Genomic DNA, 26,588 nt, shown 5'->3' with positions numbered 1-26,588 from the left:
GGACAATGACTTATATATGTCGAATAATTTATCTAACACCATCCTAATTTGAGCTTAGGATTAATTTAGGTTTACGAAATTGATTTATGGAAAACATTGATTACATATGCAATAGATGTAAAATATTTACATATAAATTTTAAAAGATATAGTTTAATTCATATTAATTTGACAGATTCTTTCTTTAGTTCCAAGATTCTTTATATTTATATGAAATTTCATATTGTAATTTAAGGATACGGTGATGGTGGAACCTGGAAGTGTAGGAACTATTATTTGCTGCATATAGTGTTGGAGTGGCAATGCAAATGCAAGTTCCGGTGGGAGGGAGAGTGCCCACATGGTTTTCTCGCCGGAGATTACTGGAAGAGAAGCTCTGCTACCTCCACAAGTGCACCAACCTCAACCATGTCAACCAAATCCTTGCCCAAATTCTCAAAGCCAATCTCCACCGTGACCTTTTCGTCGCTCCCAAACTCATCGCCGCCTTCTCCGTCTGCCGCCACCTCACTGCCGCCGTCAACGTCTTCAACCAGCTCCCCCACCCCAACGTCCACCTCTACAACTGCATCATCAGAGCTCACGCCAACAACCACTCACACCCCTCTCTACCCTTCAACGCTTTCCTCCAAATGCAGAAAAGCGGTCTCTTCCCTGATAACTTCACCTACCCTTCTCTCCTTAAGGCTTGTATCGACTCTTCCTCGCTCCCCTTGGTCCGAATGATTCATGCCCATGTTGAAAAATTCGGTCTTTACGGGGATATTTTCGTGCCCAATTCACTCATTGATTCGTACTCCAGGTGCGGGAGTTCCGGGCTTGATGCGGCCATGAGCTTGTTTTTGGCCATGGAGGAAAGGGATGTGGTCACTTGGAACTCCATGATTGGTGGGTTGGTCCGATGTGGGGAATTGGAGTGTGCGTGCAAGCTGTTTGATGAAATGCCTGAAAGGGATATGGTTAGTTGGAACACAATGTTGGATGGGTACACCAAGGCGGGGGAGATGGAGAAGGCGTTTGAGCTGTTTGAGAGAATGCCTGAGAGGAATGTTGTTTCATGGTCGACTATGGTTTGTGGGTATAGTAAGGCTGGTGACATGGACATGGCGAGGGTGCTGTTTGATAGGTGTCCGGGGAAGAATGTGGTGCTTTGGACGACGATAATAGCGGGGTATGCAGAGAAGGGGAATGCGAGGGAGGCGACGGAGTTATATGGGAAAATGGAGGAGGCTGGGTTGAGGCCTGATGATGGGTTTTTGTTCAGTATTTTGGCGGCCTGTGCTGAATCTGGAATGCTTGAGTTAGGGAGGAGAATTCACACGTCTGTGAAGAAGTGGAGGTTTAGATGTAGCAGTAAGGTGTTGAATGCGTTTATTGATATGTACGCCAAGTGTGGTTGTTTGGATGCTGCGTCTGAAGTCTTTATTGGAATGATGGCGAAGAGAGATGTGGTGTCTTGGAATTCCATGATCCAGGGGTTTGCCATGCACGGACATGGCAAGAAAGCGCTTGAGCTTTTCTCTAGGATGGTAGACGAAGGTTTTGAGCCAGATAGATGTACATTTATTGGCCTCTTGTGTGCTTGCACCCATGCAGGACTTGTTGACGAAGGGCGCAAATGCTTTTACTCAATGGAGAAAGTGTACGGGATTGTTCCTGAAATTGAGCATTATGGTTGCATGGTGGACCTTCTTGGACGTGGGGGACACCTAGAAGAAGCTTTCACGCTTCTGCGCAGCATGCCTATGAAACCAAATGCCATTATATTGGGTACTCTTTTGAATGCTTGTCGGATGCATAATGATGTAGATCTTGCAAGAGCGGTGTGTGAACAACTGTTTAAGTTGGAGCCATCAGATGCTGGGAATTACTCCCTTCTGTCAAATATTTATGCTCAAGCAGGAGATTGGATGAATGTGGCCAATGTAAGGTTACAAATGAAGAACACAGGAAGGCAAAAGCCTTCAGGGGCTAGTTTCATAGAGGTAGAGGAAGAAGTGCACGAATTTACTGTATTTGATCAGTCACACCCTAAATCTGATGATATATATCGGATGATTGATAGATTGGTTGAGGACCTCCAGCAGGTTGGATTTGTTCCAATGACACACCAATAGAGGCTAATGAAATCATTGGTTGCATTAGTATGCACAGCACAGCTGATTTGATGCTTCAAGAAATGTACATGATTATTTAGCTGCGCTCAGGACATTGCTTGTTTGCCAAAAACGAGTATACAAATCGTGTTATTGGTTGCAACCACTGGTTCTGTTAGGTGCAACTTCTCGAGCCATTGAATTTGGGTCTATTTTAAGGTTTTCATGTACTGTTCATTGTGTTCGAGCCAACCGGGAAAGATACTATGAAGTTCTTAGATCAGATGTAAAGACCCAGGGAGAGAAAAAAAGCACAAGACCAAAATCCATGGTTACAAGACTTTCCTAAAAATTTCATTATGTCAATAGTGACATTTACACTAAGGATAACTAAGTTTTTGCAGATTATATTTATAATCCTAAGCACATTAGAAGCCCAGCCACTTAGCATAAGCAGTGTAGCACACCACCTTAGTCCAGACTGCTTCATCAGAGGTACTAATTAAAGAAGTTCATATAATGGAAGACTGTATAAATTGTGTAAAATCACTTCTTTCTCCTATCCTATGTTGGTATTTACAGGACCAATCATGAGTGTAATATTTTACAAGAATTGGTGAACTCTTGCATATAACAAGATCAGCAGAAGAATCTACAAACATGATCTAGAAACTCGTTAAAAAAGATATCATACTTGGTTTCTCCTACCATTTCACATCCAGTGTAAGAGGTTCTTGAGGAAGAAAAACGGGTCTCAACTTTGTATATGACATATTCGACATCAAATTGGCCCACGAAACCGAAACAGATCCAGTAAAAGGTTTTACCTTCGTGATTAAAAGAGGCTTGAGCCTGTTTTCCTCAACTCTGGCCAGTATCTCAAACAAAAACCTTTCAAAACTAGGCTTTGTTCTCCAATCAGGAATCGTACGATTAAGAGTGACATTATTCCTTATGTCTCTTTCTAATTCTATGTGGAACCTTACAACAGCTGATGCTTTAATATTTGCTTTGAGAAGGCCAAAAAGCTGACCTTGAAGTATCTTACGACCAAGAAGACTCTTCAAAACTTTCTCCAACATACTTAATTTCAAACTTAAGGAATCAATTGGACATGCTCGCTTTTTAAACATACGACCATGGTAACATTTTTCTGGAAGCAGCTCAATAACATCCTCTGAAATCAATGTAGTTTCTATGTGTGCATAGGGATTTCGAGCTCTATAAGCAACCAAAGATGCAGACCCTGATATGCGAATAGGAATCAGAGCCATGCAAGTTGAATGCAGAAAGGGCCAAATGTCACTCTTCCCTCCACTACACTTGGCACTTCCATTCATTGGTAGATCGATATCAGAAGAGTAAAAAAGAGAGATTTCTTGAGCTCCTTTAACTTCTACTGTAATACCCTCACCAACAAGGATTTGTTTCAAACCAGGGGAAATTTGGAGTTTTTAAACGTCCTCCCATTGCTGGCAAGCCTTTCAAACATGACACTGCATGAAAATATGAGTTAAGGCATGTTAATAGGTTGAATGCTCAGATAAGAACTCCAAAGTATCGAAGTCTATAAGGATGGGAGAGGCCGAAACTCAACCTTTGCGAGATTCGAATGACAGAATTTCCAATTTCACCGATGTTTAAAAACCTTAATCCTAATTTAACTTAACTATTATTTGAAAATAAAAATTCTCCTTTTATGTTACTGTACTCTGTTCCTCGTCATAGTTCCACCACTAGTCAACTTTATCATATCACTGTTCAGTTAACGTCGTCTAGTCCAACTTAACATAAATGACACATTTGAGACATTTTAACAGAAAAAGGATCAAATTGAGACTTTTAGAAATAAGGGTACTAAATTGAGATTTTGCCTACAAAATGGGGAGCAAAGTCATGAGATTTTTTTATTTTTATCCCTGTTAATTTCTCTTGATGGCCAAATGATCTCATGAAGACACTCTGAACAGTTAGTAGCTTGAAACCCCTTTCTTTTTCTTCAGTAAACGTTATTCCATACACTGGTTGCTGATCCTACTAAGTAGACTTTTGATTCTGAATTATTTTTCTTTTGGGTAGTGGTATGTTTGGGCTAGCTTATTTCTAGCTTTTTGTTTTCTTTTCAGGAAAAAGCTGTGCCAAATAAAAAGGAGTTTCATCGTAATTTTGACGAATCCTCAGAAAGTGTCAGCTTAATTTATTAAAAAAATGTGAAGGTTCTTGTGAATTTCAATTTGGGTTTGCCAAATATATACACTTAATTGAGTCATGGCTTCGAGATTCAAAAGATCATGTTAAAAAAAAAAAGTTTAGTACTGTTAATTTATTAGATACTAATATGTTTTAAATAATCATCTATATTAGGTGATATAAACAAAATTAATCAACCTAGCTAGCTCTTTATTTTAATTTCATGTTGGGCCAGTAGGTGGGTAGACTCTGCACATGTTATGTGAGGGTCTGAAAGCAGGAATAATTTTGGTAATGAGTGAGATATAATGTAGTAGTATAGTATGTGGGATCTTGAAGTTTCATCTTGCTATATTAGTTAAATCCAATTTAAAGTATACCAACCCTTCTATTAAGAAAGCCTCATGAATAAATGCAAGCATAATTTTCTATAATCATCTTATCATGCAACTGAATTGTTATGAAAGATAATGTTTTGAATGATAAATCAAGATGTTGGCTATTGCATAATATAAGTTGATTTTGATAGATTTTAAATTATAAAATATGTAGAATGTATTCATATTTGTCTTACCATAATGTATAATGTATTTATACCATTTTATAAATGATGTAATTTTGATCAGATAATTATAGCTTTTATTATTTAAAAATAACGATATAATTTCTTAACTTCAAAAGTAATAATATAATTTCTTCACTCCCTTTCTTATAAAATCATTTGTGTTATATGCTTTAAAATTATGTTATTTTAATAAAGATGCGGATATACTCACATAATAATATTTTGCATAACACAGTCTTATATTAACACAATTTCTATATATATCTTAATTTTGCTTACATAAATTATGTTGAGTTTGATCTGACAGGCATATCATCTAACTTTGATAGAATTCAATTCAAGTTTGAATAAATACTTTTATTGAAATATCGTAAGTGAATAAAAATTTGGTCTTAAAACGTTTGATCAACGCCTAGTCAAATGATAAACTTTCTCATCATCATCATCAACATTAATGTTGTCAAATTGATCCATTCCGTGGTCTCGGGTACTTAACTATGATAAGGGATAAATTTCAGTCTAATCCAACACTAATATTCCACTCTTTTTAATGCTTTAATGCTACCTACGTCCTTCTCTTTTTATCTTTTGAATCCTACGTGTACTTCTCTATGACAGTTTCCAGCGTCCACAAGTTGTGAACATTTTCAAAGTTGAAAGTTGGTGTAGTAACAAGTTAGTGGCAAAGAGCATGACACATAGCCAAAAAAGGGTTGATCCATCCAAAACTCCCAAATAAAGTTCTGGGGAACCCTACGTGTTTGTCAAAGTCTATCCAATGGCCCATACTTCAGAGACACCCAACTTGGATTAGATGCCATTTTCAAAAATAAAAATAAAAAAGACGTAGATGCCGTACAAAAAAACTCTGTGGTGCACATTAAGCCTCGTTCTACATTTATACACATTCCACCAAATTCTCATCACTTCATTTCATTTCACTCTTATCTGTCCAAAAATGGAAGCATGTTTTCTCTCCCACAATTCCTTCGCCATATCCACAGATCAACTCATCCCCACTATCAGAAACGCCTCTCTATCACACTCCAAGCGATCTTCTCAACCTTTCCACTGCAGAAAAGTTAGAACCCCATTTCCCATATCATGTAAGTTCCTCACACTAACATCATGCTCTTAATACAATGTTTTTGATTTTAAAAGCTTGGAATCTGATGACAGGTTGCCACATGTCATCATCATCATCACCGTTGTATGACGATGAGAAGCCCAGGCTAAGCGGTGACTGGCGATCTTTCCGTGCAAAACTGGTGGCAGGAGAGCAATTGCAAAGGCCGGAGGAGGTTTCTAAGGTGAATGATCTGGACACTGTGGTGGATCATCCTCCACTCGTCACCATTGCCGATAAATGGGCCCACGTAATCCACGAGCCCGAAAAGGGGTGCTTGCTAATTGCCACCGAAAAGCTGGATGGGGTCCACATCTTCGAGCGGACGGTGATCCTTCTGCTGTCAACTGGGCCCATAGGGCCATCAGGGATCATCCTGAATAGACCGTCCCTGATGTCCATCAAGGAGACGAGATCAACGGCGTTGGATGTGGAGGGGACGTTTTCCAACAGTCCCTTGTTCTTTGGGGGACCCTTGGAAGAAGGGCTGTTTCTATTGAGTCCAAAAGAGGGTGAGGGTGAGGGTGGTGATGACGGGGTGGCGAAGAGTGGGGTGTTTGAGGAAGTGATGAAGGGGTTGTATTATGGGTCAAAAGAGAGTGTGGGTTGTGCTGCGGAAATGGTGAAGAGGAATGTGGTTGGGCTTGGGGAGTTTAGGTTCTTTGATGGCTACTGTGGCTGGGAGAGAGAGCAACTGAGAGATGAGATAAGGGCTGGTTATTGGACTGTGGCTGCCTGCAGCCCAAGTGTTGTTGGGCTTGGGAGAGTCGGAAGTGTTGGGCTTTGGGATGAAGTTCTCGGGCTTATGTCCAGAAGAAAGGTCATGTGAAATGTGACAGTTACTATCTGTCGGCGTTGTAAATTATAATTATTTTCCTAATTATATTCTCTTATGATATGATTAACTGTCCAAATTTTTGCTTTGTTGGAAGGGGAAATATATGTTCGGAAAAGCAATGAATCTCCATTAATGGACTTCAATGGAACCTAATCTAACTCAACTACCAAAAACAACCACTCAATTTACACAATTCCTAAATCTATTACCATCACCATAATAAACATCGTAAAAGGGCAAGTATTGCATATTCAAAAACAATTATTGAAGAAATGAAGAATAATCACACATAATCATAATAAATACGTATATATTGGAGGAACCACCGAAACCAGAGGAAAACAGTTCCGTGAGAAGAGAAGAGTGTGGTGTGGTTACTTACTTGTTGTGGTTGTTAATTTTCTCTACTGTGTTGAAGAAATGGAGGAAGAACGAAACGGTGGTCGTTTCGATGTTGTAATACTGGGGGCGTCGGGCTTCACAGGCAAATACGTTCTCCGAGAAGCCCTCAAATTCCTGAACACTCCATCCTCGCCGCTCAAGTCCATCGCCATAGCGGGCCGAAGCCCACGAAAGCTTTCCCAGGCCCTGGAATGGGCCTCCCGGCCCAATCCTCCACTCTCTCTCCCCATCCTCACCGCCGACACCGCCGACCCCTCCTCCCTCCGCGCCCTCTGCGCCCGCACGCGCCTCCTCCTCAACTGTGTCGGACCCTTCCGCCTCCACGGCGAGCCTGTCGTCGCTGCCTGCGCGGCCGCCGGCTGTGACTACCTTGACATCTCCGGCGAGCCCGAGTTCATGGAGCGCGTCGAGGCCACGCACCACGACCGCGCGAAGGAGAGCGGCGCGCTTGTGATCTCCGCTTGCGGCTTCGACTCCGTGCCCGCGGAGCTCGGCCTGATGTTCAACTCGAGGCAGTGGGTGGAGCCCGCGGCGCCGAACCGCGTGGAGGCTTACGTGGCGCTCGAATCGGAGAAGAGGATTGTGGGAAACTTTGCCACTTACGAATCCGCGGTTCTCGGCGTTGCCAATGCGCATAAGTTACAGCAACTCAGAAGGTCGCGGCCTAGAAAACCTAGGCCTCAGGTGACACTAACGCTTCTTGTTCTTTTTTTTTTCTTGACATTTTTGTTTTCTTGGATTCATAAATAACATAACCACAGAAGGTCATGGATGTGATGAAGCTGAAACTGAAACTAAAAACGAGGAATAGGAAAAGATCTGTAAAACTTTAGCAGTGATGAATGTGATATTAAAGAACTTGTATTTGAATTTTAATGTTTGGTTACTTCAAGACTTAAACTAGTTTATTTCCTTGATTTTATTGGTATACATGTATATTTTGCTTGAGATGTTTAACTTTTTATTGTTAATAATTATGAATATTTTATGGATTTTGACTTTTTTTTTTCAACTTTTCAGCATCTATAGTAATAATTATTGAATATGAAAACAAATTTAAAATAGTAGCCATCTTGCTGGATGCTATCTCACTACAGTGTTTTGGATTCACCTCCTGCCCTACCACTATCTGTGAATGACGGCTATGGAAATAACAGTTATAGGTATAGATTGTCAGAACAATAGAAGTTCATTTAGTTATTATTAGAAATCTGTTCGAAGGCTCTCTCCTAGAGTTGTACAAGGTATATATGAATGAGAATTTTGGACAGGTATTATATGTAAATGTTGTTTTCGATTATTGTTACCTGTGCAAATTCTTGTTAACGGAAAGTATCCTGTCGTGTAAAACTATGCTTCTTAGTTCTTACTTTCATAGTGGATGATATATTGTCATATTTTTTCCTAAGATCTATAATTACTTGAGGACACTATCACCCTTTTCCCTTCTTCTTTCTTGCTTATCTTTTTTAATTTAATCACTATGTCTTTGACTGAGATTAACTCAAGTTATTGTTTATAGTGTCCACTACTAACTCGTTATTGTTTAAGATTGTGAAGTTTATGAACTTATATTTTCATGGCTGTAGATCCCTGGACCTCCTCCTTCAAAAGGAGAAACTATAGAGAACCAGAAGAAAATTGGCCTTTGGGCAGTGAAGCTACCTTCAGCAGATTCAATAGTAGTTCGAAGAACTCTGTCACTTCTAACAGAAAACCCACATGGTCTCCCTGGGCTGAATGAGAGTGCTGAAATGGTTGAGAAAAGAGAAGCCTTCTGGCCAACTGTGAAACCAGCTCATTTTGGTGTGAAAATAGGCACAAAATCTTTGTTGGGCATTCTCCGAATCATCATGGTTGGAGTTTTCATTGGTCTTTTCGGAAGCACTAGTTTCGGAAGGTGGCTTCTTTTGAAATTTCCTGAAATATTCAGCCTTGGATGGTTCAGGAAGAAGGGCCCCTCCGAAGAGGAGGTGGAAAGTGCTTCCTTCAAGATGTGGTTTGTTGGACATGGTTTTAGTGATAGGACTATTGCTGCTCAGGGAAACACAAAACCTGACATGGAGATTGTAACAAGGGTAATGGGACCTGAAATCGGATATCTAACTACACCAATAATTCTCATTCAGTGTGCTCTCATTCTTCTCAGCCAACGCAAGAACCTTCCAAAAGGAGGAGTTTACCCTCCTGGGATTATCTTTGGTCCAACTGATCTTCAGGAAAGACTTCAAGAAAATGGAATATCCTTTGATGTCATCTCAAAAAGCAGTATTTCTTCTTGACTCTTGCTGTTTCATAGAAATACATTCCTTAAAACTGAACTGTTATACCTACTCATTTACTTTTGTCTAGTGATAATTCAAACAATGGCATAATAACGTTAAGCAGAAGATAAAAACATATGTATCAAAAGATGTTTATATTTTACTTATTATGTGGTGCAATAGTGGCATAAGGGAATTCATGTTCCCTTTATTCGAATTTGAAATGCCATATTATTACTGTCATGGTTTACTTATTTGTAAAATTCCATCAGCGCCATGGTAGAGAAAGCACGACAGACAACTTCAAATCTAGAAAATCCAGAACTCTTGCCCAGAGTATCAAATTCTTTCTCAGTTCTTTCCCTTCCACCAGGAGTAATAAACATGATGTTATCAAGAATTGAAATCATTTTATGCTCATTTGTGGGTTCTGGATCTTCTGTTAGTATGAAATCCCCAACAATGACCTTTCCCTTTGGTGGCAAAGCTTTGTGACAATTGCTCAAAAGTTCTATGACTTTTTCATCGGACCAGTTATGGGTTATAGCCTGGAACAATGTTAGCCAAGTACAAACACAGACAATAAAAACTGGTTAGTCTTCATCAGACATCTGATAGAAAAAGATCATTGAAGTTTAGGTAATATGTTTACTAACCTTAAGCATGATTGCGTCACCCTGTGGAACACCTTCAAACATATTCCCCCCAACATGCTCAACCCCTAAATGAACTAGCCGTTATAGTTACAGTAAAAGGTGATTAATCAATTTCTTGCCCAGAAATAAATATTTTTATTGATTGATTACCTGGAATGGGTGGTGAGTTTTCAATTACATGTGGGAGGTCAAAATTAATTCCCTTAATTAAAGGGTATTTGGAGATGATCATTTTGAGACACTGTCCAGTTCCACCTCCTACATCAACCAAAGTTGATATGCCCTCGTATCCTGTGTATACTTCAAGTATTTTTTTCATGTGGGTGGTGCAAATGTCATGCATTGCTGTGTTAAATACGTGGTTTATTTCAGGATATTTCCCAAAGTATTCGAACTTGGACATTCCATGAACCTTCTTGAATAGGTCAATCTCAGGATCAATAACCACTTCCTTAAAATTCAGCCTATATTACGACAAAGTCAGCATTTCTAAATCATATTTCTTCTTATTTTAATATGAAAATGTTGCAAAAGCTTTTAGGTCACTCCAATGATAAGATTCAGGCTTACATTACGAGTGTTAAATCAACTCATCACAATGATCTTTTAAACCAGAGCATTTTCCATAGCACGCATTCAGAGAATTCAGGATGAGTCTCACTAATTAATCTCACATTTACACAATCCACTCTAATAATGTAATGTCTAAGAACGTAAGTTTTATTTATTTTTATCAATAGACAATTTGTTTTTACCTTAAAATATAATTATTTTAAATCAGGAAGTTAATTTTTCATTCTTGAAATCATCTCTAAGAGTTGCCTGTAGTATTCTTAAAACTAAAAATACATTTTTATTCAATTTTTTTACCACTAGAACAATTAATGTGGTAAATTCTTACAAGAATTATTGCTTATATATGCATTGGTTTTCAAAAACTGAGATAATAGTAAAGATTAATTTTTAGTTTTTAAAGGTTAGACTGTTTGACAGAAAACTTATTGATATTGTTTGGTTATTTTATACTTATCTGATATTTTAATAAATTTGTGCTGTTCAATTTATACAAATATATCTTGCAAATGGTGATATTAAGACGCATGAAAACACTTACCACACTCCGGATAATGCAGGGTGACACAGAAACGAAGTGAAAGAAGCGAGGTAACCATCACCATTTTCATCACGCACGAAGTATTTACCCGATGCTGACACCCCATAAACTCTCACGCTGCCACCATCTCCGTCGCTGCGAGAAGAAACAGTGAGAAGAGAGTAGCTAGCAAGCAATCGCAGCAAACGCTCCAGTCGATTGGTCAAATCACGGCGGTGTTGTTGCTGTGTTGGTATTAATAACTTAGAAGAGATTTCAGAAGGTGACATGAACCCATCACTCTCCGCTGAACCTTCCTTCGCAATTATGTCAAACACGTTGAGCTCAATTGCAGCGTTTAGAGCCGCCGGAAACACCACGTTGGAACCCAGCACCATGGCACGGAGGGTGGCTTCAGTGTCGGTTTTTTCCACCACAACATGGTTCTCTTTCTCTGAAAAACACGATCCCATGTTAATCTTGGTTAATGCATGTTCTGTTTTCTATGTTTTGGTTTCCTCATCTACGTGCTGTTTTTATAGCCACTTCAACACCTGTGGGGTAGCGTATAGTTTTGCTTTTAGCTCTTCGCCATTCTGATATTTCCAAACTGTTGTCAATTAAATAAAATAATGATTTTTAAATTGCAATCATGTTTTACCCTATGAATACTACCAAAAGTAATATTTAGCCCTAATTTTAAATTTGTTGCCTCTGTCTCCTCCTATCTTTCTTTTTCTTATCAACGGAAAACGAGAATCCTGTGGTTGAACTCTGCAACTGCTAATGAGTGCTTGCAAAACCCTCACGTGTTTTCCACTCTCTTCTTCTTCTTCCTTCTTCAGACGAACCTTTATCCTCCCACATCAACGTCTAACCCTCACTCGGAAATGTTCCACGTCAGCCCTAACCGCCGAAGAATCCGAACTCCAATATCCGACCGTCCAGCACCTCCTCACCAGCCCCGACGGTGTCTCCACGCTCATGAAGATGGACCGCAAGCCTCTTCTCCCTCACCACTCTCATGTGCCTCGCTGGTTCCCCTACATCGACGCCTTCCGCTGTCAAAACGGCACCGTTTTGACTAGCGCCGAGGTCGTTGAGGTCCTCGCACCCTGCATCTCCGAGGACCGGTGGCGGAGGTTTGGGAGCGTGGTTCGGAACCGGAGCTATTCCGTCTGCCTTGTCGTCGAAGGGCTCTGCGACTTCGGCAACGTGTCTGCGGCGTTCCGGTCCGCCGACGCGCTCGGCGTTCAGTCCGTCCACGTCGTGTCGTGTGACACCAACAAAAGGTGTTGTTGACATTGTAGAGGTGAAATTTTAGGAGCATTCTCGTTTCACTCTCAGATAGGTTTAGTTTTTCTACTTAGATTTGATGTATCATAGAGTAATCATATAATTCATAGTGAGTAGTCTTGATTTCAATCAGCAATGCGGATATTTTAGCTTCGATTAGAGAGAGTGAACCATCGTTTTAGTTACTGAAAGGATATACTGTTACATTAGTTTAGATAACATTAATCCATCTGTAAGTGCAATCTATCAATAACATTAATCCAAAATTAAAAAAATAAAGTGATTACATAATAACATCAACGTATGTTTTGGGGATTAACAAGACAGTAAGTTGTTAGGGATTAACATGACGTATGTTTCAGACTTCATTGGAATTTTCTTAGGTTTAGGGACTAATCTGATGCAACTGTGCCCCTTTTGGGACTAAATGGTGATTATTCTTAGATTTTTTTTCGGTCCATGGTCTTGTTAGATATTATGAAACTGATGTCAATGCATCAAGTTTCGGGAATATTTTAAGGCATTATTATTATGAATTCTGATTTGTGTTGTTTATTCATTATTGAAACTGCTGGTGTTATTTCTGGTGATTATGGGATGGGTCTTAGGTTATGATTTCGTTATTATCCAGTACAACTGAAGTTAGGAGACCCTTTTTGGTTGAAATGTTTTTTATGGCTTCCTTGTTGCAGGTATAAGGATAATCGACATGTAAGCATGGGTGCAGAGAAATGGTTGGACATTGAACTGTGGGACTCTACGAAGGAGTGCTTTAAAATGTTAAAATCACGTGGTTATCGAATTGCCACAACTCATGTGGGAATGGATGCGGTATGATTTGCTTATACTATATTTCTTTGCCTATTGTGCTTTGTTTCAAATATTTATATATATGATCCCAAGTACGGATAAAGGTGCGTGTTGTGTTACGTAAAAGTTAAAACTTTGTTGAATCTCTAACATGGGTATTTCCAGAGATATTGTGTACCCTGTAATCATAGTATATATTAGTGCCTTGCATTCATTGTTGATTTTCATTATCACAAGTCCTTAAACTAAATGTTGAAAATTTTCAATTGATATGTCAGTTTATGTTACTAACATTTTTCTTGTTGTGTACAGGTTTCTATTCATGACTTAGACTGGTCGCACCCAACTGCAATCGTGGTTGGAAATGAAAATAGGTTAATTCGTGCCTTTTCTTTATGTGCTATACTTAATTTTATAAACCATTGGATATAGAAAATTCCGTGTAATACTTTACACAACGCAAATGGGAGCCCTATGTACTGTCATTTATTCTTGTTGGCTTAAAATATTAACTGTTGGTCAGGGAATCACCAACAATCTTGACTTTGAAAGAAAATGTTAAATTGTTGTTATATTTCCTGTGACTTGGGTTCTACTTTTGCTCAGGTTTTGTATGTATTTAACAATGATTATGTTCACGTTGCAGGGGTATTAGTGATGAGGCATTGGAGTTGTCAGATTTGCACTGCAGTATTCCAATGGCAGGAATGGTGGACTCTTTCAATGTTTCAGTCGCTGCAGGAATCCTCATGCATCATGCTGTTTGTAATAGAATATCTCGCATGGTAATTATTTTAGTTATGTATGTGGTGATCAATGAAGACTCGTACGTATATTTGAATCTTATATCTGGATTTTGTCATTTTAATAGTGATTTTGCGTTGAATACTTATGGCAAATCTTTATTCTTAACACTCTCCATCTGATGAATTAAAGAGCATCTTTCATTTTGTCTGAAGTCAAGGAATTGAAAAAGCTGCTTCTCAGTTTTGTACTTCTAAATTTGATTAATCCTGAAAACCGGTAGATTAATTTATTTAATTTATCATGGAATTTTTTTGTTTTAAAGAAGGAATTGATAGAATCGGTAGAAGGTACAATTGTGCAAATGGGGTGAGGGGAAATCAGGTATCCTGAACTAAAAGAAAACAGTGAGCCAAAAAGGATCATAAAATTACATCAGAGCTGTTTAATCCCTGCATATACAAATAGGAAATAGAACCTCTTTTGAAATATTTGTGAGCATAGCACATAAAACACAATTGATTTTTCGTGTAAATAAAGATATAAACAAGATATACTGTTCAAACAATTTTTTATGCCATTGTCAAAGTTTGCTGCATGCCTTGACATCTTAGGGGATGAATTTTCTGCAACATATGCAGGGTCGTCATGGTGATCTGACTGTAGAAGAATGCCAGATTCTACTTGCAGAGTTTTCACTCCGCCATAGCAAGAGTTCGATCAGTATTGTCGAGGATTATGCAACGCGTAAAGCAGCAACATTTACCTAACAGCAACAACAGGAAGTCAAACTTCTTCTGATTGTGTGTTTGGCTGCTTCTTTGTCCTCGACAAGGAGACAAACCAGAGACTATATTGTTCTGATTGATTCCGACAAAGTAGCTTAAGCTGAAACATGGTGTGCAAGGCTCGCAGATTACCAACTACCCAGCTTCTGTTTAAGAGTATAGATTATTTCCTTAACCAATGTACTTAGAAACGGGGAATGATGCCATCCAAATTGTAATGGTATTTTCTTTATGTGGATTTTTCCGGGCATTAGATAAAAATGTTGTTATCAAACTCTTGATGTATTTTTACACGAATGGATGATTCTTTAATTTGTTTTAACATTGAAACTAAATCCGACAAGAAAACTGGTGAAATTTTGCATTAAAAGGCTCTCAACCTCATCTTCAGCAAAATGCTACTCAATCACTAACATAATACAAAAATTACACTCACTGCCCAAGCCTTTCGCCAATGAAAATTTACACGGCAAGACAGTTGGAGGAATGAATGCACTTGCTACATCGCACTGTGAGGGACTAATGGTTGGGGGATCATTTTGCAGCAATACGTTACACCAGTTAATTGGATATGAACTTTTCATATTATGTAAAAAACTTTATTATTATAACAAAGAATCATCACTAGAATGTTCATCATTGGATATATTTGATGACGAATATCCTGTATTAGCAGGACCAAACAATAATTCTAGGCAGAAGTCAGGACCACATATTGAACTTCCCTTCTTCCCAACTTTGTCCAACTCTTGTACTGTGAGCTACAAAATACAAAAGGGAACACTGTCAACACACTGGATTCCTTACTTAATTGTACATGACATGCCATATGAAGTTCATTTCATATTCACAGTTGCATTTCTAAAATAATATCGTGTAGTTAAAATCTTGATAACTTAGTTTGTTTTGTCTACTCGCTTATATCTACTCGCTTATATTTCCTTGTTTATTAGTATAATGTCAGTGTTTAATAAGCCTCACGTTCAAAAGATTTTCCATGAAAAAGGACATAAAGGATGCGATGAGTGTATCAGCAAACAAAACTAAACTACCAAGAATAAAGGATGCGATTAGATTACCTGTAGCAAGCTGTTCTTAATAAAAGCTGTATTAAAACAACAGTAGAAAAGACGACCACCTATCATTTTCTCATAGAATATGACACGTACATCTCCAGTTACCTGTCCAAATATTTAAAGTGAAATCAGAACATTTGCTGGTAGAAGTGAAAATGGATATTAGTAAAAGAATTCCAATACTTCTTGAGGTTGTGCAGTTTCATATTCTTTTTTCACAATTTGTAAAACATAAATGAGCAAAACCAATACAAGGGTGATAGGAAAGAAACTGATTACAAAAGGACTAAATCTTCCTCATTGATTACTTACTTGTATAGGTTTATCAAAGTAATGGTCCAAACATGACTTCTGGTATATAACAGGACTCTCTGTGTCCATTTGAACTACAATGCGAGGTTCTTCTGTTTCTGATTGCTTTCCATCACTATCCTCTTCAAGAACAGATATATAATAGCGAGGGCTGTTGTTTCTCTGATACCCTTTCTTAATCTGTCTACAGCTGCTACGGTAAGCTTCCACTGGTGGACGATACACCTGATCAGGAATCTGGGAACAAATAGGAACCCATCTTGATGAGTATAAAAACCAAGTCTTATATCTAATACATTATTTAGGGATGTTCATATATCCTACAGATGTGTTGGGAAATACTAATAATCAGCTCAATTACCAGTTTTGTACAAGTATTCCAACCTAAATCAGACTATTAACGTGTAAATAATCCAAATTAGCATGCCAACAAGAAAATAAATATAATGTGTCCTTTATAAACCATTCTAGAAAGATAATTCAGTATTCCAATCATTGTTGCATCATAGATAGTGGTGAACTAGCCTCTTGTAACTCTGAGATGACAAAGAATATAGTGTCAATGTTGACTGTATCATAAAGCCTGATTCGCCGCAATTCTCTGCCAAACGGTTGAGGCAACTTCACTTGTGGTGTTCCATTTCCAGTTCCTCTTGGAACACAATTAGAAAGTAGACTATCCCAATATGCCACATAACGTCTTTGACTTGGTATTGATACCTGATCTCACATAGGCAATAACATTTAGTGAACTTAGTTCTTTGATTAATTTCCTTGAGTTGAAAGAAAGTACATATTATTTTCACTTTCAGACCCATTTCATTTCTTATCAGTTTACCATTAGTGGATAGTCATTGCTTTTTTGAAAATGATAAACATTAGCAAAAACTTTTGTTAGTGAAGATAGATTTACTTTTAAAATTGTTGGAACTATACCTAATTTAACTTACTCCTTCATTATTGGTTGTTCGCCTATCTGCATATAGTTGAAGAGCCTCATCTGCTGACATACCGCAATAAGTTAAGTATGCACACACCATTAATCCAGTTCTACCTTTTCCTGCCTGCATGATACCAAAGAATACAAATAAGAACAAAATATACTAGTTATAGTTTGATGTGCTAGAGTATTCTCTTCTTTGTATCAAACTAATTAATCTTGGAAGCATCCAACCAAAATTTCGCTTACTTTTAAGTTACATTGATATATAAGAGGGCTCGGATTTATACATAGTTTAAAGTGGAAAAATCTGCACAATCTTTATGAAATATCAAATATAAGCTTCTAGGATCATTAAGAGTGAATAGCCATAAGTCCATAAGAACTTAAGTCCATTTGTGGCAAACTTTCAAACAACTTTAAAACTAATTTAGATAAGTGAAGGCTTCATTCTGAAGATGAAGTGAAGTCCATAACAACTTAATCCCATTTGTAGCATACTATGATATTTATTGAGTTATTTATTTCCCCAAAATTTAATGTGATGAATTCTAAATCTTATTTGAAATTTGCTAAAGATTCTAACAGGAAGTGTGACCTCTCATACCATGCAATGAATAACAGCAATATTTTTGGGGTCACTTGACAGCCATGAATCCACACTTTCACAGAAATCTCTGATCATTTGAAGAGATGGCACATGGTTATCATCAAAGGGGTATGCTTCCACACGTCCATAAAAGTGAGCAGGATCATAACTTTCTTCTATACAGAGATTATAGATCTGAAAATTTTAGAAGTGGTATACATTAGCTATAACAATGAGTGATAGTGGGATAGGTACAAACAACAGCCTCTACAACTGTCATTTGTCGACCTTGATAACTAGTCAGAAGATCGAACAAGAAAAAAATTCCTGATTAGTCTTCACAGTAAACATATGATAAAATAGATAATAATAGTGTCATTCACTTTCATGAATATGTAAGTTATATCAGAGAAATGAAGAAAAGTAGATATCAGTAACAAGAAATGAAAAACGAAAATCATATAACCCACAAGCGACCTCTATGTCTGACAAGTACACAAATAATTGGCCTGAACTCAGGGGATAAGTCTGGAGGTTTTCATCAAGTAAATATAACATCAGTTCCATTTGAAAGATTGCTACAAGAAACTAACGACTGCCATGCCCAAGACTAGATTAAATAACAAAGACACACTAAAAGAAATTCTGAATTTAAAGAAAAAAACATCCGATGATTGATATCCAAAAAATGTACAGTTCAATAGACATACACATTAGAGCACAACTATACAAGTATGTATAATCATGATGAATTTCTAATACATTGAAGGTAGACAAGATCAATGATATGCAGTATACATGACTATGAGTTGAAGGTGCACCTTATAATGCTCATAATGTCTCATGTCCAACACAGATTTAACCTGCCAGAGAGGATTTCGATACATTGCTCGCATTCGTTGAGAAGGAAATGACATTGCTAATACTCTATCGGTGATATATGACATGTCAAGATCATAACCAGCTATAAGCATTCTCCTCCGTTGCTTAGATACCAAGTTACGAATAAAATTCTTGGTTAGGTAATTGATCATGTGATGATGTATACTTAGGTCCTCAGCTTTGGGTGGTTCCTGCTTTGTAAGTTTCAACCCCATCAGGTTGATATGTCAGGTTCGCCACTGACAAGTAACCTATGACAAAATAAAAAAGTTTGTAAAATACAGAGTGCTAAGGTTAGATGCACAATCAAAAAGAAAAAGAAAAGAAAAACAGTGAACTGCTTAAAAGGGAAGTGAGATAATGTCACCAATAAATAAATATTTACAAAGTTGTTGAGAAAGATAAACATAAAACAAAAATGTTGAGAAACTTGACTTATTTTAAGCCATTATTGATCATTAATTCATGAAGCTTTATAGTACAATTTCCACTCTATTGCAGGGTGCACAATTATTCATGGAAGAAACAAAAGCTTATAGGAAAATAATATCCATTCTCAACCAACTAAGAAAAAACATGGAAGCATTACAAGTGTTTGTCAGGTACTTTTTTTCATATTATACTAAGAATTAAATACAATTCAAACAACATTATATAGAAGCTGCGATTATACTAATTATTTAACAGAAATTATAGGTTTCAGGCAACATCAGGTTGTTAAAGGTTTTAAACCACAGTCTTTGATATTATGGTTTTTGAGGTCTCCACAACGCAACGTCGTCATATTTGTCCGCAATTTACCATAATGTTGATAATTGTGACACCATATCACAGCAATAAGCAAGAGATTACATCCTCCAAAGTATAAGTTATAAATTGCATTTATGATCCATAGTAAAAGCTGAACAAACGATCTGGCTAAAGTTATCAAATTTTGTATATTTTTTGTTGTAAGATTTCCTTTTCAAAAAGTTAAAACATTTGCGCATAAATTTTCCGTCCCAGATCACTACAGTAAAACAAATATGTGATTTTTCACAGCCACATTATCCAACAAAGAAAAAACGAAAACAAAAGACAGAGAGGGAAAGAGAGAGAAAGTGGTTGTGATGAATGATGATACTTAATTAAGCGGAACATGTAGCTGCAGATCGGGGCTCTGAAACTGGAATAGCATAAAACAGCAAAACCTAGGGCTCCAAAGGAAAGTAGGAGACCCTAGAGAAGCTGATGAGGAGGTGAAATGAGGAGGACCTCCATGACCCATGTTGTGATAGGTTAGGTTGGTAACAAAAGAGAGAAAAATTTGGGAATGGGATTGGCAGAAATGATTTGCCATATTTAGAGGTAATGATAACCTCATTTCATCACAATATCGCCAAATTTGGACACAACACAGCCGAAAACATAGGAAAGGCTCTGTTTTTTTTCTGTTCTGTCCTGTCTTAACTCTGTTCTTCCCCACTAGTTTTTCTCTCTTCTGTTATAAGGCATTTCACAAGGAACCAAACCACTTTACGCTCTTCGTTCACTTCACTCATATATGACTTTACAATTTTTTCTGTTCGTAGAATTTATTATGAAATGCATAATTTCTCCTGGTTTCCAAAATTGTCATTTTTTTTATAGATTAAGGTCTTACAAGTCATGTGATGTGAGAGACATGCATTGAATTAAAACTTTAATGGTTTTTCAAATATTTAAATAATTTAATATTATTCTCAAACAATTAGAAATCATAAATATGAAATTTGGGCAATCTGAATGTACATTGTATAAATTAAATTCACATTTAAATTCCTGTATGGTATGACCTCAATTTAGTCTGTACTGTGAAATCAAATAATTACTCGAACATGATTAGTTTACTCACTAAAATCCATTTTCCTCCTTTTTTTTTTCTGATGTGATCTCATATTTAGAGTTTTTGACTTCTTGGTTAGATCTTAAAGAACTCCATAAATATTGCATCAAGTGTGAGACTTGGTCCCTTCTAAAGTTCACTGTCTCACTCTCTAAACATGAACTTCGTAAGAATTGAACCTAAGTCACCCTTTTGTATAGCAGGGAAATTCTCGTACAATAATGTAACTAAATCTGACTAGTTCTTCTCAATCAGTTATTCATTTTGCTCAAGATGCAAATCCCATGAAAAAAATCACTGTCAAACTTATAATAAAATGAACAAACAGGGCACAGATGATTTTGCAATTACTCACACTTTCTTGCTTTCTAGTATACATTTCATGAATAATTCCATGGCTTCCACAACAACTTCAAAAATCATACGGTTTAATGGAGTTGAGACAGTTTTATTGAGGATGAGGAAGCAACAACAATATGAAGAACATGGATAGAAGCTTTCATTCAAGATGGTCATGTGGCCTTATTGACATGAACATTGCAGCATATTGCAAGAGCCGGCGCTCAGTGCCTCCACTCTCTCTTACAGGGGTCACCGGACCTCTAGTCCTCTGCCTGTAACGTCTCCAAGCAAATTGAATGTTGACAGCAGCCCAGGTTCTCCAATTGGATGAGTAATATCTTGCTGTTCTCTTCAGCCTCTCGTTGGCAAACTTGTACCTGAAGTGATCGGTGATGTACCTCAAGTGCTCTGCATCAAGGCCAAAGGCTTCTGCTGATTCAAGGCACACAAATGTGGCTGAGGACGCCGGAAGTCTGTCGATAAACGGCCGGCGAAGGCACCATGAAAGTAGCTCGTCCCCCAAAAACCCTCCTGGCTCAAGGATGCTTGAGGCCACCATGCCTTTGCTCAGACTTTGGCTGCGTTTTATGCGTCCTCTCACGATGAACACCATCCTTGGTACAGGATCACCTTCTCTGATTATCTGTTTAACAAGAGCATTAACAACATCATGATCTTTTGCACATGGAAGAAAATTTGGTATCAGATGATGTCAATTGTTTACATGACTAATACCTTTTCATCTTTAGAGAACACCAAGGGCCTCACCCTGTCACAGATGTTGTCAAGAATAAGTTCATCCAAGTTGTGGAACAAAGGAACCTGTCAAACAGAATAAGTTCAATGCTTCAACAACATTCTTATTTATAACAAAATGTTTGGTTAACTAATGTTTTACTACATAGGAGCTTCTTTCGTTTGTTTTTCTTTGTTTAACATCTAAGGATACTACTGTTTTACTTTTCGGGAGTGAATATTACTGACCTTTCTAATGAGGTCGAGGCAAAGATGGCGCTTGATGTCCCTCCTCAGCCCCTCAGGCAAGTCTTTGATCATTTCCATTTCATCTTCTCCTCCCATGGCAGCCCATCTCTGACGTTCAAAATGGCGAACTCTTTGCCTTAATCGTGACGGCAACTGCCTCCTCCTCATCCACCACTCCATATCTCGACATCTCAGCTGCATCTTTCTCTTCTTTGCCATCACAGCATGTAAGAATACCTGGGAATGACCCCATTTGTTACACCATGTTTCAGTGTGAGCATCTTTTCATACTCAACAATAATGGTTTTTGCATACCTGAATGTTACCAATCAACAATGTGAAAAGCAATAGTCCACTGAGTACGATGCATATGCTGAAAATTACTTCCAGCCAGTTACTTGTGGGTTCAAGATCATTTCCGAAAGTGCTGCAAGAACAGTAGGGATTATTCAAACAGGCGAGAAGCTTTATGGCATTTGGATACATCTCAATCAAACGCATTTGGGAAACATTTTTTTGCATGAACCCAAATCTAATCTATTGTCTGAATTCATTAAAAAACTACCAACTAGCTAAAACAATGCTAGATGTTTCTGTTTAACTGATTAACTATACGGTATTTAGATATTCTAACATGAACAATTACGAACTTGTTGACTTGAAAAATACTAACATAAACAGTCTGGTTATTAACCAAATTACCTGAGGGTCATCAAACCCCAAAAAATGGGATAAAGAATCTTTACAGCCAAAGAGTTGCTTGATATGACTGGAAGTGCCCATTGGTAGATCCCATATTTGAAAGGTCCTTCAACATCTAAGCAATAAGGCTTTTTCAACGCTACTGTTGAGTTTCCACCACAAGAATCTCCTATTGCGCCTGACAAAGACTGGTAGCATACCTCCTCTGAGCACGACACAGAAAGATTGCATCCATTAGTTCTCTCACACTGCTGCCGAAGGCATGACGCAACTCGTTGAATTGCAAGGACGTACCAACACCCTCCAGCAACCTACAAATTAACCACGAGGGAAAAGACAAAAATGTTCACATTTTTAGCAATGAATTCAGTGACAACTTCATCATAGAAAGGCTCAAACTTTAGTTATAGGGGGTTTACTTACATGGGAAGCAATAAAATAAGCTATGAGATTGAGACCAAAGCCCCACCAAATGGTTCCAAAGATGTAGCCCGTGACTTTTTGCATTCTCCTCATCATGCAGATGCTGTGGTAAACCTTGGGGAGAAATTGGAACAAAAAAATCAATAGCATTATGGTCATAATGATTTTGATTCGCTCTTCTCTTATCAATTTTGGCACTATCAACCAAAACACAGCCTGCAAACAGAAGGAGAATGTAGTTAAAAGCGAGTTGACATCCTTTAAACAGGAAGAGACACAACACGCAATAGGGTATCTGTTAATTTTATTGGCCTTTTTAAGTATATTCTATTAACAATGTGACAACATTTGGATGAAGACAAAGGTGTTTGTGACTGTGAAACATTGACACACTGTTAATAAATATATTTCACTGTGCTACTGACCATGTGAGATGTCTATGGTTTGTAGTCCTGTAACACTCGATGGAATGTAGCAGACAGTGAAATCAAACATTCAACAGTGTATGCTTGAATTTGAAATGAATTTTAGTTTAACTGTATCTAAAAAGTTGTCAAAGATGTTAACACAATATTCAATAACTATTGTTTTCACTTCAGGCAAACTTCCAATTTGGTCACTTCAATTATTATGTATAAAACTATTATAAAATAATGAGTGATATGTTAAAATAGCACATGTTATATATGCTACAAAGAAAATGGATAAATAAGATTACACAGAAAAATGTATCAATTACACTTTTGTTTCCTTTAATTTAGATTATGAACAGTTCGCTCTTCCAATCTCTTTTTCTTGAACATAATCTAGTCCCCGTGTTTAAACTAAGCAAATTTGGTTCCTGTTGAGGTTTTAGTCTAACTGAAATCCCTAAATTCTCCTTTTTACATTCCTACACTTCACAAATGGAATCGATCGAATTGTTTTCAACCTTTTTCCACTCAAAATATAATAAATTTTCCATCTACAAACCCTAATTTCACATCCTGCAAATATTATTAACTTCTCACAAAAAAATTACAACTTCTAAAATTAGAAATTGTTTTATAATAGTTAAAGATTAACAAGTTTATCCAAATTTACTAGTTAAGTATTTCAAACTTCAACATTTTTTTTAAAAGAGTGCAAATGACATTCCTTACCATTATTTTCATTATAATTTGAATTTGAATTTCTCCTTAATTTAAAAAAATATATATATTTTTTACCTATATCATAGTCTGTATCATTATATAAAGTAGATATATTATTTTATAAGACAATTTTATTCTTTTAAGAGAAGGAAATTTTTTTTAACTACCTATATCGTCGTTACATATAATTATGCAATTTTTCCACCAAATATAATCATTTAACTTTCACAAGGTAAAATAACATAAATGAATAATATTTTTAATTTTTAAATCATTCTTTTGAAATTACAAACGATTTTATATTGTATTATTCAAATTAAAAAAAAATACAAATATACACCTTAAAAGTCCATATGTTTCCTCTCATCATTATATATCATTATATTAAGGAGATGATTTTTTTAACTTCCTTTAATGTTATTTTTTATTATTTAACAATTTTATCCTTTAGCAAAAAGATAGATATGTTTTTCTTAACTACTTCTATTGTCACTGTATAAAACTATTTAACTTTTTTTACCCAATATAATTGCCTAGCTTTTCTGTTTAAAATAATATAAACTTAAATTTTTAAATTTTTAAATTATCATTTTAGCATTCTATATTTTTTAATTGTATTATTTAAATTTAAAAATAGGGATGAGGGTAGGGATGTGTCTCCCATAACTTTTTTAATTCTTTTATCATTACAGAATCTATAGATAAATTATCTGTTTGCAAGTGTGGATAGAAAGCAAAAATTCAATTTCACTTAATTAGAAATTGTAAGTAGAAGAAATTAATTTTCTTCCACTTTTTTTTCAACCAAAAAAAAATCCCTATTGATATTATTTTATTTTGTATGAATTTTTCTTACACTGACTCACCCAAAGCCTGGAATATTGTTATTGTGCGTGAGCAAAAATGGAGATAGAAGAAGGATGAAGTGAGTGTGGTGTGAAGAAAGGAAAAAGCAGAAAATTTCGAAAAATCCTCTCACCTGGGGAACTGGGAGGATCACGAATGCGTCGAACCAGAACCCCTTCAACGACCGCAGGTAATGCGACGCAATCTCACGCGCGTCCCACACCAGTTTCCCACACCCCACAACCAGCGACTCGCGCGACACGTACGCCAGCCTGAACTGCAGCCACACGTGCAAGAGGTGCACCGCGTCCACGCAAGTCCGCGCCACCGTCACCATCGCCGCCAGCCCTCCGTCCATGTACAGGCACGGCGAACCCTCCCTGCCGATCGAAAGCGAGTAGAAGAACAGCGGGTCAATCGCCAACGCCACACCACGCGCCAGCAGCAGCGCGCGGTTCCACTTTTGGACGCGCTTGCTCCGCGGATCCAAAACCCGCCCAAACGGTCCAATATTCGAACCGGACGCAGCCCGAAACCGGAGAACCTTATTGGGCCGATTCTGAATCGGAACCAGGGAGGACCCGGCCGAAGCCTCCCATTGCGGCTGGTTAAAACTGTCGCAGCTGGTGGAGTGAAACACCGGCACGCCAACCTGCGTGCAAGCGTAACACTCTACCGTGCTGCCAAACGGGTTATCATCCACAACAACGGCACCGCCAACGTTGTCGTTGTTCCCACTCTCCCCATTACTAACCGTGTTCCTTCTTCGCAACTTTTTACCAATCCACCTGCCAAAACGCACACACACACACAATATTAAAATCACGCTAAAACAAACCTTATAGCCCAGTTATCACAGAAACATGTGACATAATTTGTAAACATAGAATGTCTTGGAATATCTATCCCCAATTCATGAATTTTACCGCAAACAAAAATTTGAATGGTGCCCATTTTTATAGTGTATTTGAAAATTTGGTAAGGGTGAAGAAATGACATTTTGGGCATAGAAAGTGAAATGAAAGACGGTAAGAGTGTGAGATTACCAGAAGAGAGAGGAGAAGGTGTTGGGCATGGTTGACGATGGAGAGAAACCATGGGAGGAGGGGGCGTTAGAAGGAGAAAAGTTGAAGTGTGTCAGTGGAGGCACATGGAAGAAGAGTATATAAGAAAGAGCATTGGAAGAAGATGATGAATTTGCATGTGAAGAGGGAAATGGAGCTTACGGTTACGCAACGTTGAGGGAGTGATGGTGGGGTTGGTTGGTACTACTCTCTCTCTCTGTGAATGTCTATTACGTGGTTCGACCCAACCCTCTGTTTGCTCTTTACCCTTTTCTCCCACCTTTGGGACCACCATCTTTGTTTCTTCCCTCTCTTCCCTATGCCATTCCCTACTTCATCTTACACATACACACTCCCACTCCTCTTTCTTCTTATCTCTTCCCATTTTAATCATTCACGATTCGGCAACCCTAATCATATATATGTCACTCATAGAGATAATACACAGGCACAACTTGTTTTCTCTTCAGCATTGCAAAATATTGAGATGCTTCTATCAATGATGATGGCATGAGATTATTTGAAAAAATTAATATTTTCATTGTGTGTTTTTGAAATGTATG

The 26,588-nt window shown here is 37.6% G+C and overlaps 8 protein-coding genes across 10 annotated transcripts; 4 read left to right on the top strand and 4 right to left on the bottom strand.

Moving 5' to 3' along the window:
- Window positions 1–132: 132 nt before the first annotated feature.
- LOC114184816 (Tetratricopeptide repeat (TPR)-like superfamily protein) lies at window positions 133–2,480 on the top strand. Its single transcript, XM_028072127.2, has one exon. It carries the CDS (start codon window positions 303–305, stop codon window positions 2,115–2,117), a length of 1,815 nt encoding a protein of 604 aa, XP_027927928.2. The 5' UTR covers window positions 133–302; the 3' UTR covers window positions 2,118–2,480.
- A 148-nt stretch (window positions 2,481–2,628) lies between these two features.
- LOC114184822 (protein TUNICAMYCIN INDUCED 1-like) lies at window positions 2,629–3,550 on the bottom strand (the record flags this gene model as incomplete). Its single annotated transcript, XM_085674097.1, has 1 exon — window positions 2,629–3,550. A coding segment is annotated over one exon (750 nt), but the record flags the coding sequence as incomplete, so codon positions are not given.
- A 2,209-nt stretch (window positions 3,551–5,759) lies between these two features.
- Window positions 5,760–6,875, top strand: LOC114184820 (PPR containing protein (DUF179)). Its single transcript, XM_028072133.2, has 2 exons — window positions 5,760–5,957; window positions 6,031–6,875. Exons 1-2 carry the CDS (start codon window positions 5,810–5,812, stop codon window positions 6,804–6,806), a joined length of 924 nt encoding a protein of 307 aa, XP_027927934.2. The 5' UTR covers window positions 5,760–5,809; the 3' UTR covers window positions 6,807–6,875.
- Window positions 6,876–6,965: 90 nt separating this feature from the next.
- Window positions 6,966–11,409, top strand: LOC114184817 (Saccharopine dehydrogenase). Of its 3 annotated transcripts, none has more exons than XM_085673184.1 (3): window positions 6,966–7,901; window positions 8,807–9,485; window positions 11,271–11,409. In XM_085673184.1, the coding sequence occupies exons 1-3, from the start codon at window positions 7,236–7,238 to the stop codon at window positions 11,273–11,275; spliced, it is 1,350 nt and encodes a 449-aa protein (XP_085529310.1). In that variant the 5' UTR covers window positions 6,966–7,235; the 3' UTR covers window positions 11,276–11,409. The 3 variants fall into 3 exon arrangements, with proteins under 3 accessions (XP_085529310.1, XP_085529309.1, XP_027927930.2); XM_085673183.1 differs by lacking the exon at window positions 11,271–11,409 and adding an exon at window positions 9,754–9,901; XM_028072129.2 differs by lacking the exon at window positions 11,271–11,409 and having other exon boundaries at window positions 8,807–9,698.
- LOC114184819 (isoliquiritigenin 2'-O-methyltransferase-like) lies at window positions 9,733–11,764 on the bottom strand. Its single transcript, XM_028072132.2, has 4 exons — window positions 11,252–11,764; window positions 10,288–10,601; window positions 10,138–10,202; window positions 9,733–10,029 (listed from the first exon to the last, which is right to left on the bottom strand). The coding sequence occupies exons 1-4, from the start codon at window positions 11,701–11,703 to the stop codon at window positions 9,733–9,735; spliced, it is 1,128 nt and encodes a 375-aa protein (XP_027927933.2). The 5' UTR covers window positions 11,704–11,764.
- A 53-nt stretch (window positions 11,765–11,817) lies between these two features.
- LOC114184821 (tRNA/rRNA methyltransferase (SpoU) family protein) lies at window positions 11,818–15,203 on the top strand. Its single transcript, XM_028072134.2, has 5 exons — window positions 11,818–12,522; window positions 13,219–13,357; window positions 13,649–13,710; window positions 13,983–14,121; window positions 14,722–15,203. Exons 1-5 carry the CDS (start codon window positions 12,017–12,019, stop codon window positions 14,848–14,850), a joined length of 975 nt encoding a protein of 324 aa, XP_027927935.2. The 5' UTR covers window positions 11,818–12,016; the 3' UTR covers window positions 14,851–15,203.
- PTEN1 (Calcium/lipid-binding (CaLB) phosphatase) lies at window positions 15,204–20,166 on the bottom strand. Its single transcript, XM_028072130.2, has 8 exons — window positions 19,791–20,166; window positions 18,607–18,918; window positions 17,804–17,980; window positions 17,207–17,320; window positions 16,782–16,976; window positions 16,257–16,493; window positions 15,948–16,049; window positions 15,204–15,629 (listed from the first exon to the last, which is right to left on the bottom strand). The coding sequence occupies exons 2-8, from the start codon at window positions 18,880–18,882 to the stop codon at window positions 15,474–15,476; spliced, it is 1,257 nt and encodes a 418-aa protein (XP_027927931.1). The 5' UTR covers window positions 18,883–18,918; window positions 19,791–20,166; the 3' UTR covers window positions 15,204–15,473.
- A 650-nt stretch (window positions 20,167–20,816) lies between these two features.
- On the bottom strand, window positions 20,817–26,339 carry DND1 (Cyclic nucleotide-regulated ion channel family protein). Its single transcript, XM_028074147.2, has 8 exons — window positions 26,008–26,339; window positions 25,095–25,749; window positions 22,983–23,198; window positions 22,560–22,870; window positions 22,173–22,284; window positions 21,858–22,094; window positions 21,609–21,695; window positions 20,817–21,516 (listed from the first exon to the last, which is right to left on the bottom strand). Exons 1-8 carry the CDS (start codon window positions 26,034–26,036, stop codon window positions 21,031–21,033), a joined length of 2,133 nt encoding a protein of 710 aa, XP_027929948.2. The 5' UTR covers window positions 26,037–26,339; the 3' UTR covers window positions 20,817–21,030.
- Window positions 26,340–26,588: the final 249 nt, after the last annotated feature.

Source organism: Vigna unguiculata, chromosome 5, assembly GCF_037176805.1.
Source record: "Vigna unguiculata cultivar grain cowpea cultivar isolate G323 ecotype 2 chromosome 5, ASM3717680v1, whole genome shotgun sequence".
Taxonomy (NCBI): domain Eukaryota; kingdom Viridiplantae; phylum Streptophyta; class Magnoliopsida; order Fabales; family Fabaceae; genus Vigna; species Vigna unguiculata.
This window is presented reverse-complemented; position numbering and strand designations above follow the sequence as displayed.

Excerpts from the sequence above, each read along its gene's own strand:
- LOC114184819 (XM_028072132.2), bottom strand. The coding sequence starts at position 11,703 with ATGGGATCGTGTTTTTCAGAGAAAGAGAACCATGTTGTGGTGGAAAAA. Across the intron at positions 10,203-10,287 it reads AAACTCACCACCCATTCCAG|GGGTTGAGCATGTTGGGGGG; the intron begins GTAATCAATCAA and ends TAGTTCATTTAG. Across the intron at positions 10,030-10,137 it reads GTGACGCAATCATGCTTAAG|GCTATAACCCATAACTGGTC; the intron begins GTTAGTAAACAT and ends ACATTGTTCCAG.
- LOC114184817 (XM_028072129.2), top strand. The coding sequence starts at position 7,236 with ATGGAGGAAGAACGAAACGGTGGTCGTTTCGATGTTGTAATACTGGGG. Across the intron at positions 7,902-8,806 it reads CTAGAAAACCTAGGCCTCAG|ATCCCTGGACCTCCTCCTTC; the intron begins GTGACACTAACG and ends TCATGGCTGTAG.
- LOC114184821 (XM_028072134.2), top strand. The coding sequence starts at position 12,017 with ATGAGTGCTTGCAAAACCCTCACGTGTTTTCCACTCTCTTCTTCTTCT. Across the intron at positions 12,523-13,218 it reads TCGTGTGACACCAACAAAAG|GTATAAGGATAATCGACATG; the intron begins GTGTTGTTGACA and ends TCCTTGTTGCAG. Across the intron at positions 13,358-13,648 it reads CTCATGTGGGAATGGATGCG|GTTTCTATTCATGACTTAGA; the intron begins GTATGATTTGCT and ends TGTTGTGTACAG.
- PTEN1 (XM_028072130.2), bottom strand. The coding sequence starts at position 18,882 with ATGGGGTTGAAACTTACAAAGCAGGAACCACCCAAAGCTGAGGACCTA. Across the intron at positions 17,321-17,803 it reads TTGCTGTTATTCATTGCATG|GCAGGAAAAGGTAGAACTGG; the intron begins GTATGAGAGGTC and ends GGTATCATGCAG. Across the intron at positions 16,977-17,206 it reads GAACAACCAATAATGAAGGA|GTATCAATACCAAGTCAAAG; the intron begins GTAAGTTAAATT and ends ATGTGAGATCAG.
- LOC114184816 (XM_028072127.2), top strand. The coding sequence starts at position 303 with ATGCAAATGCAAGTTCCGGTGGGAGGGAGAGTGCCCACATGGTTTTCT.
- DND1 (XM_028074147.2), bottom strand. The coding sequence starts at position 26,036 with ATGCCCAACACCTTCTCCTCTCTCTTCTG. Across the intron at positions 22,871-22,982 it reads CTTATTTTATTGCTTCCCAT|GTTGCTGGAGGGTGTTGGTA; the intron begins GTAAGTAAACCC and ends GTTAATTTGTAG. Across the intron at positions 22,285-22,559 it reads TGGGGTTTGATGACCCTCAG|CACTTTCGGAAATGATCTTG; the intron begins GTAATTTGGTTA and ends CTGTTCTTGCAG.
- LOC114184820 (XM_028072133.2), top strand. The coding sequence starts at position 5,810 with ATGGAAGCATGTTTTCTCTCCCACAATTCCTTCGCCATATCCACAGAT. Across the intron at positions 5,958-6,030 it reads AACCCCATTTCCCATATCAT|GTTGCCACATGTCATCATCA; the intron begins GTAAGTTCCTCA and ends ATCTGATGACAG.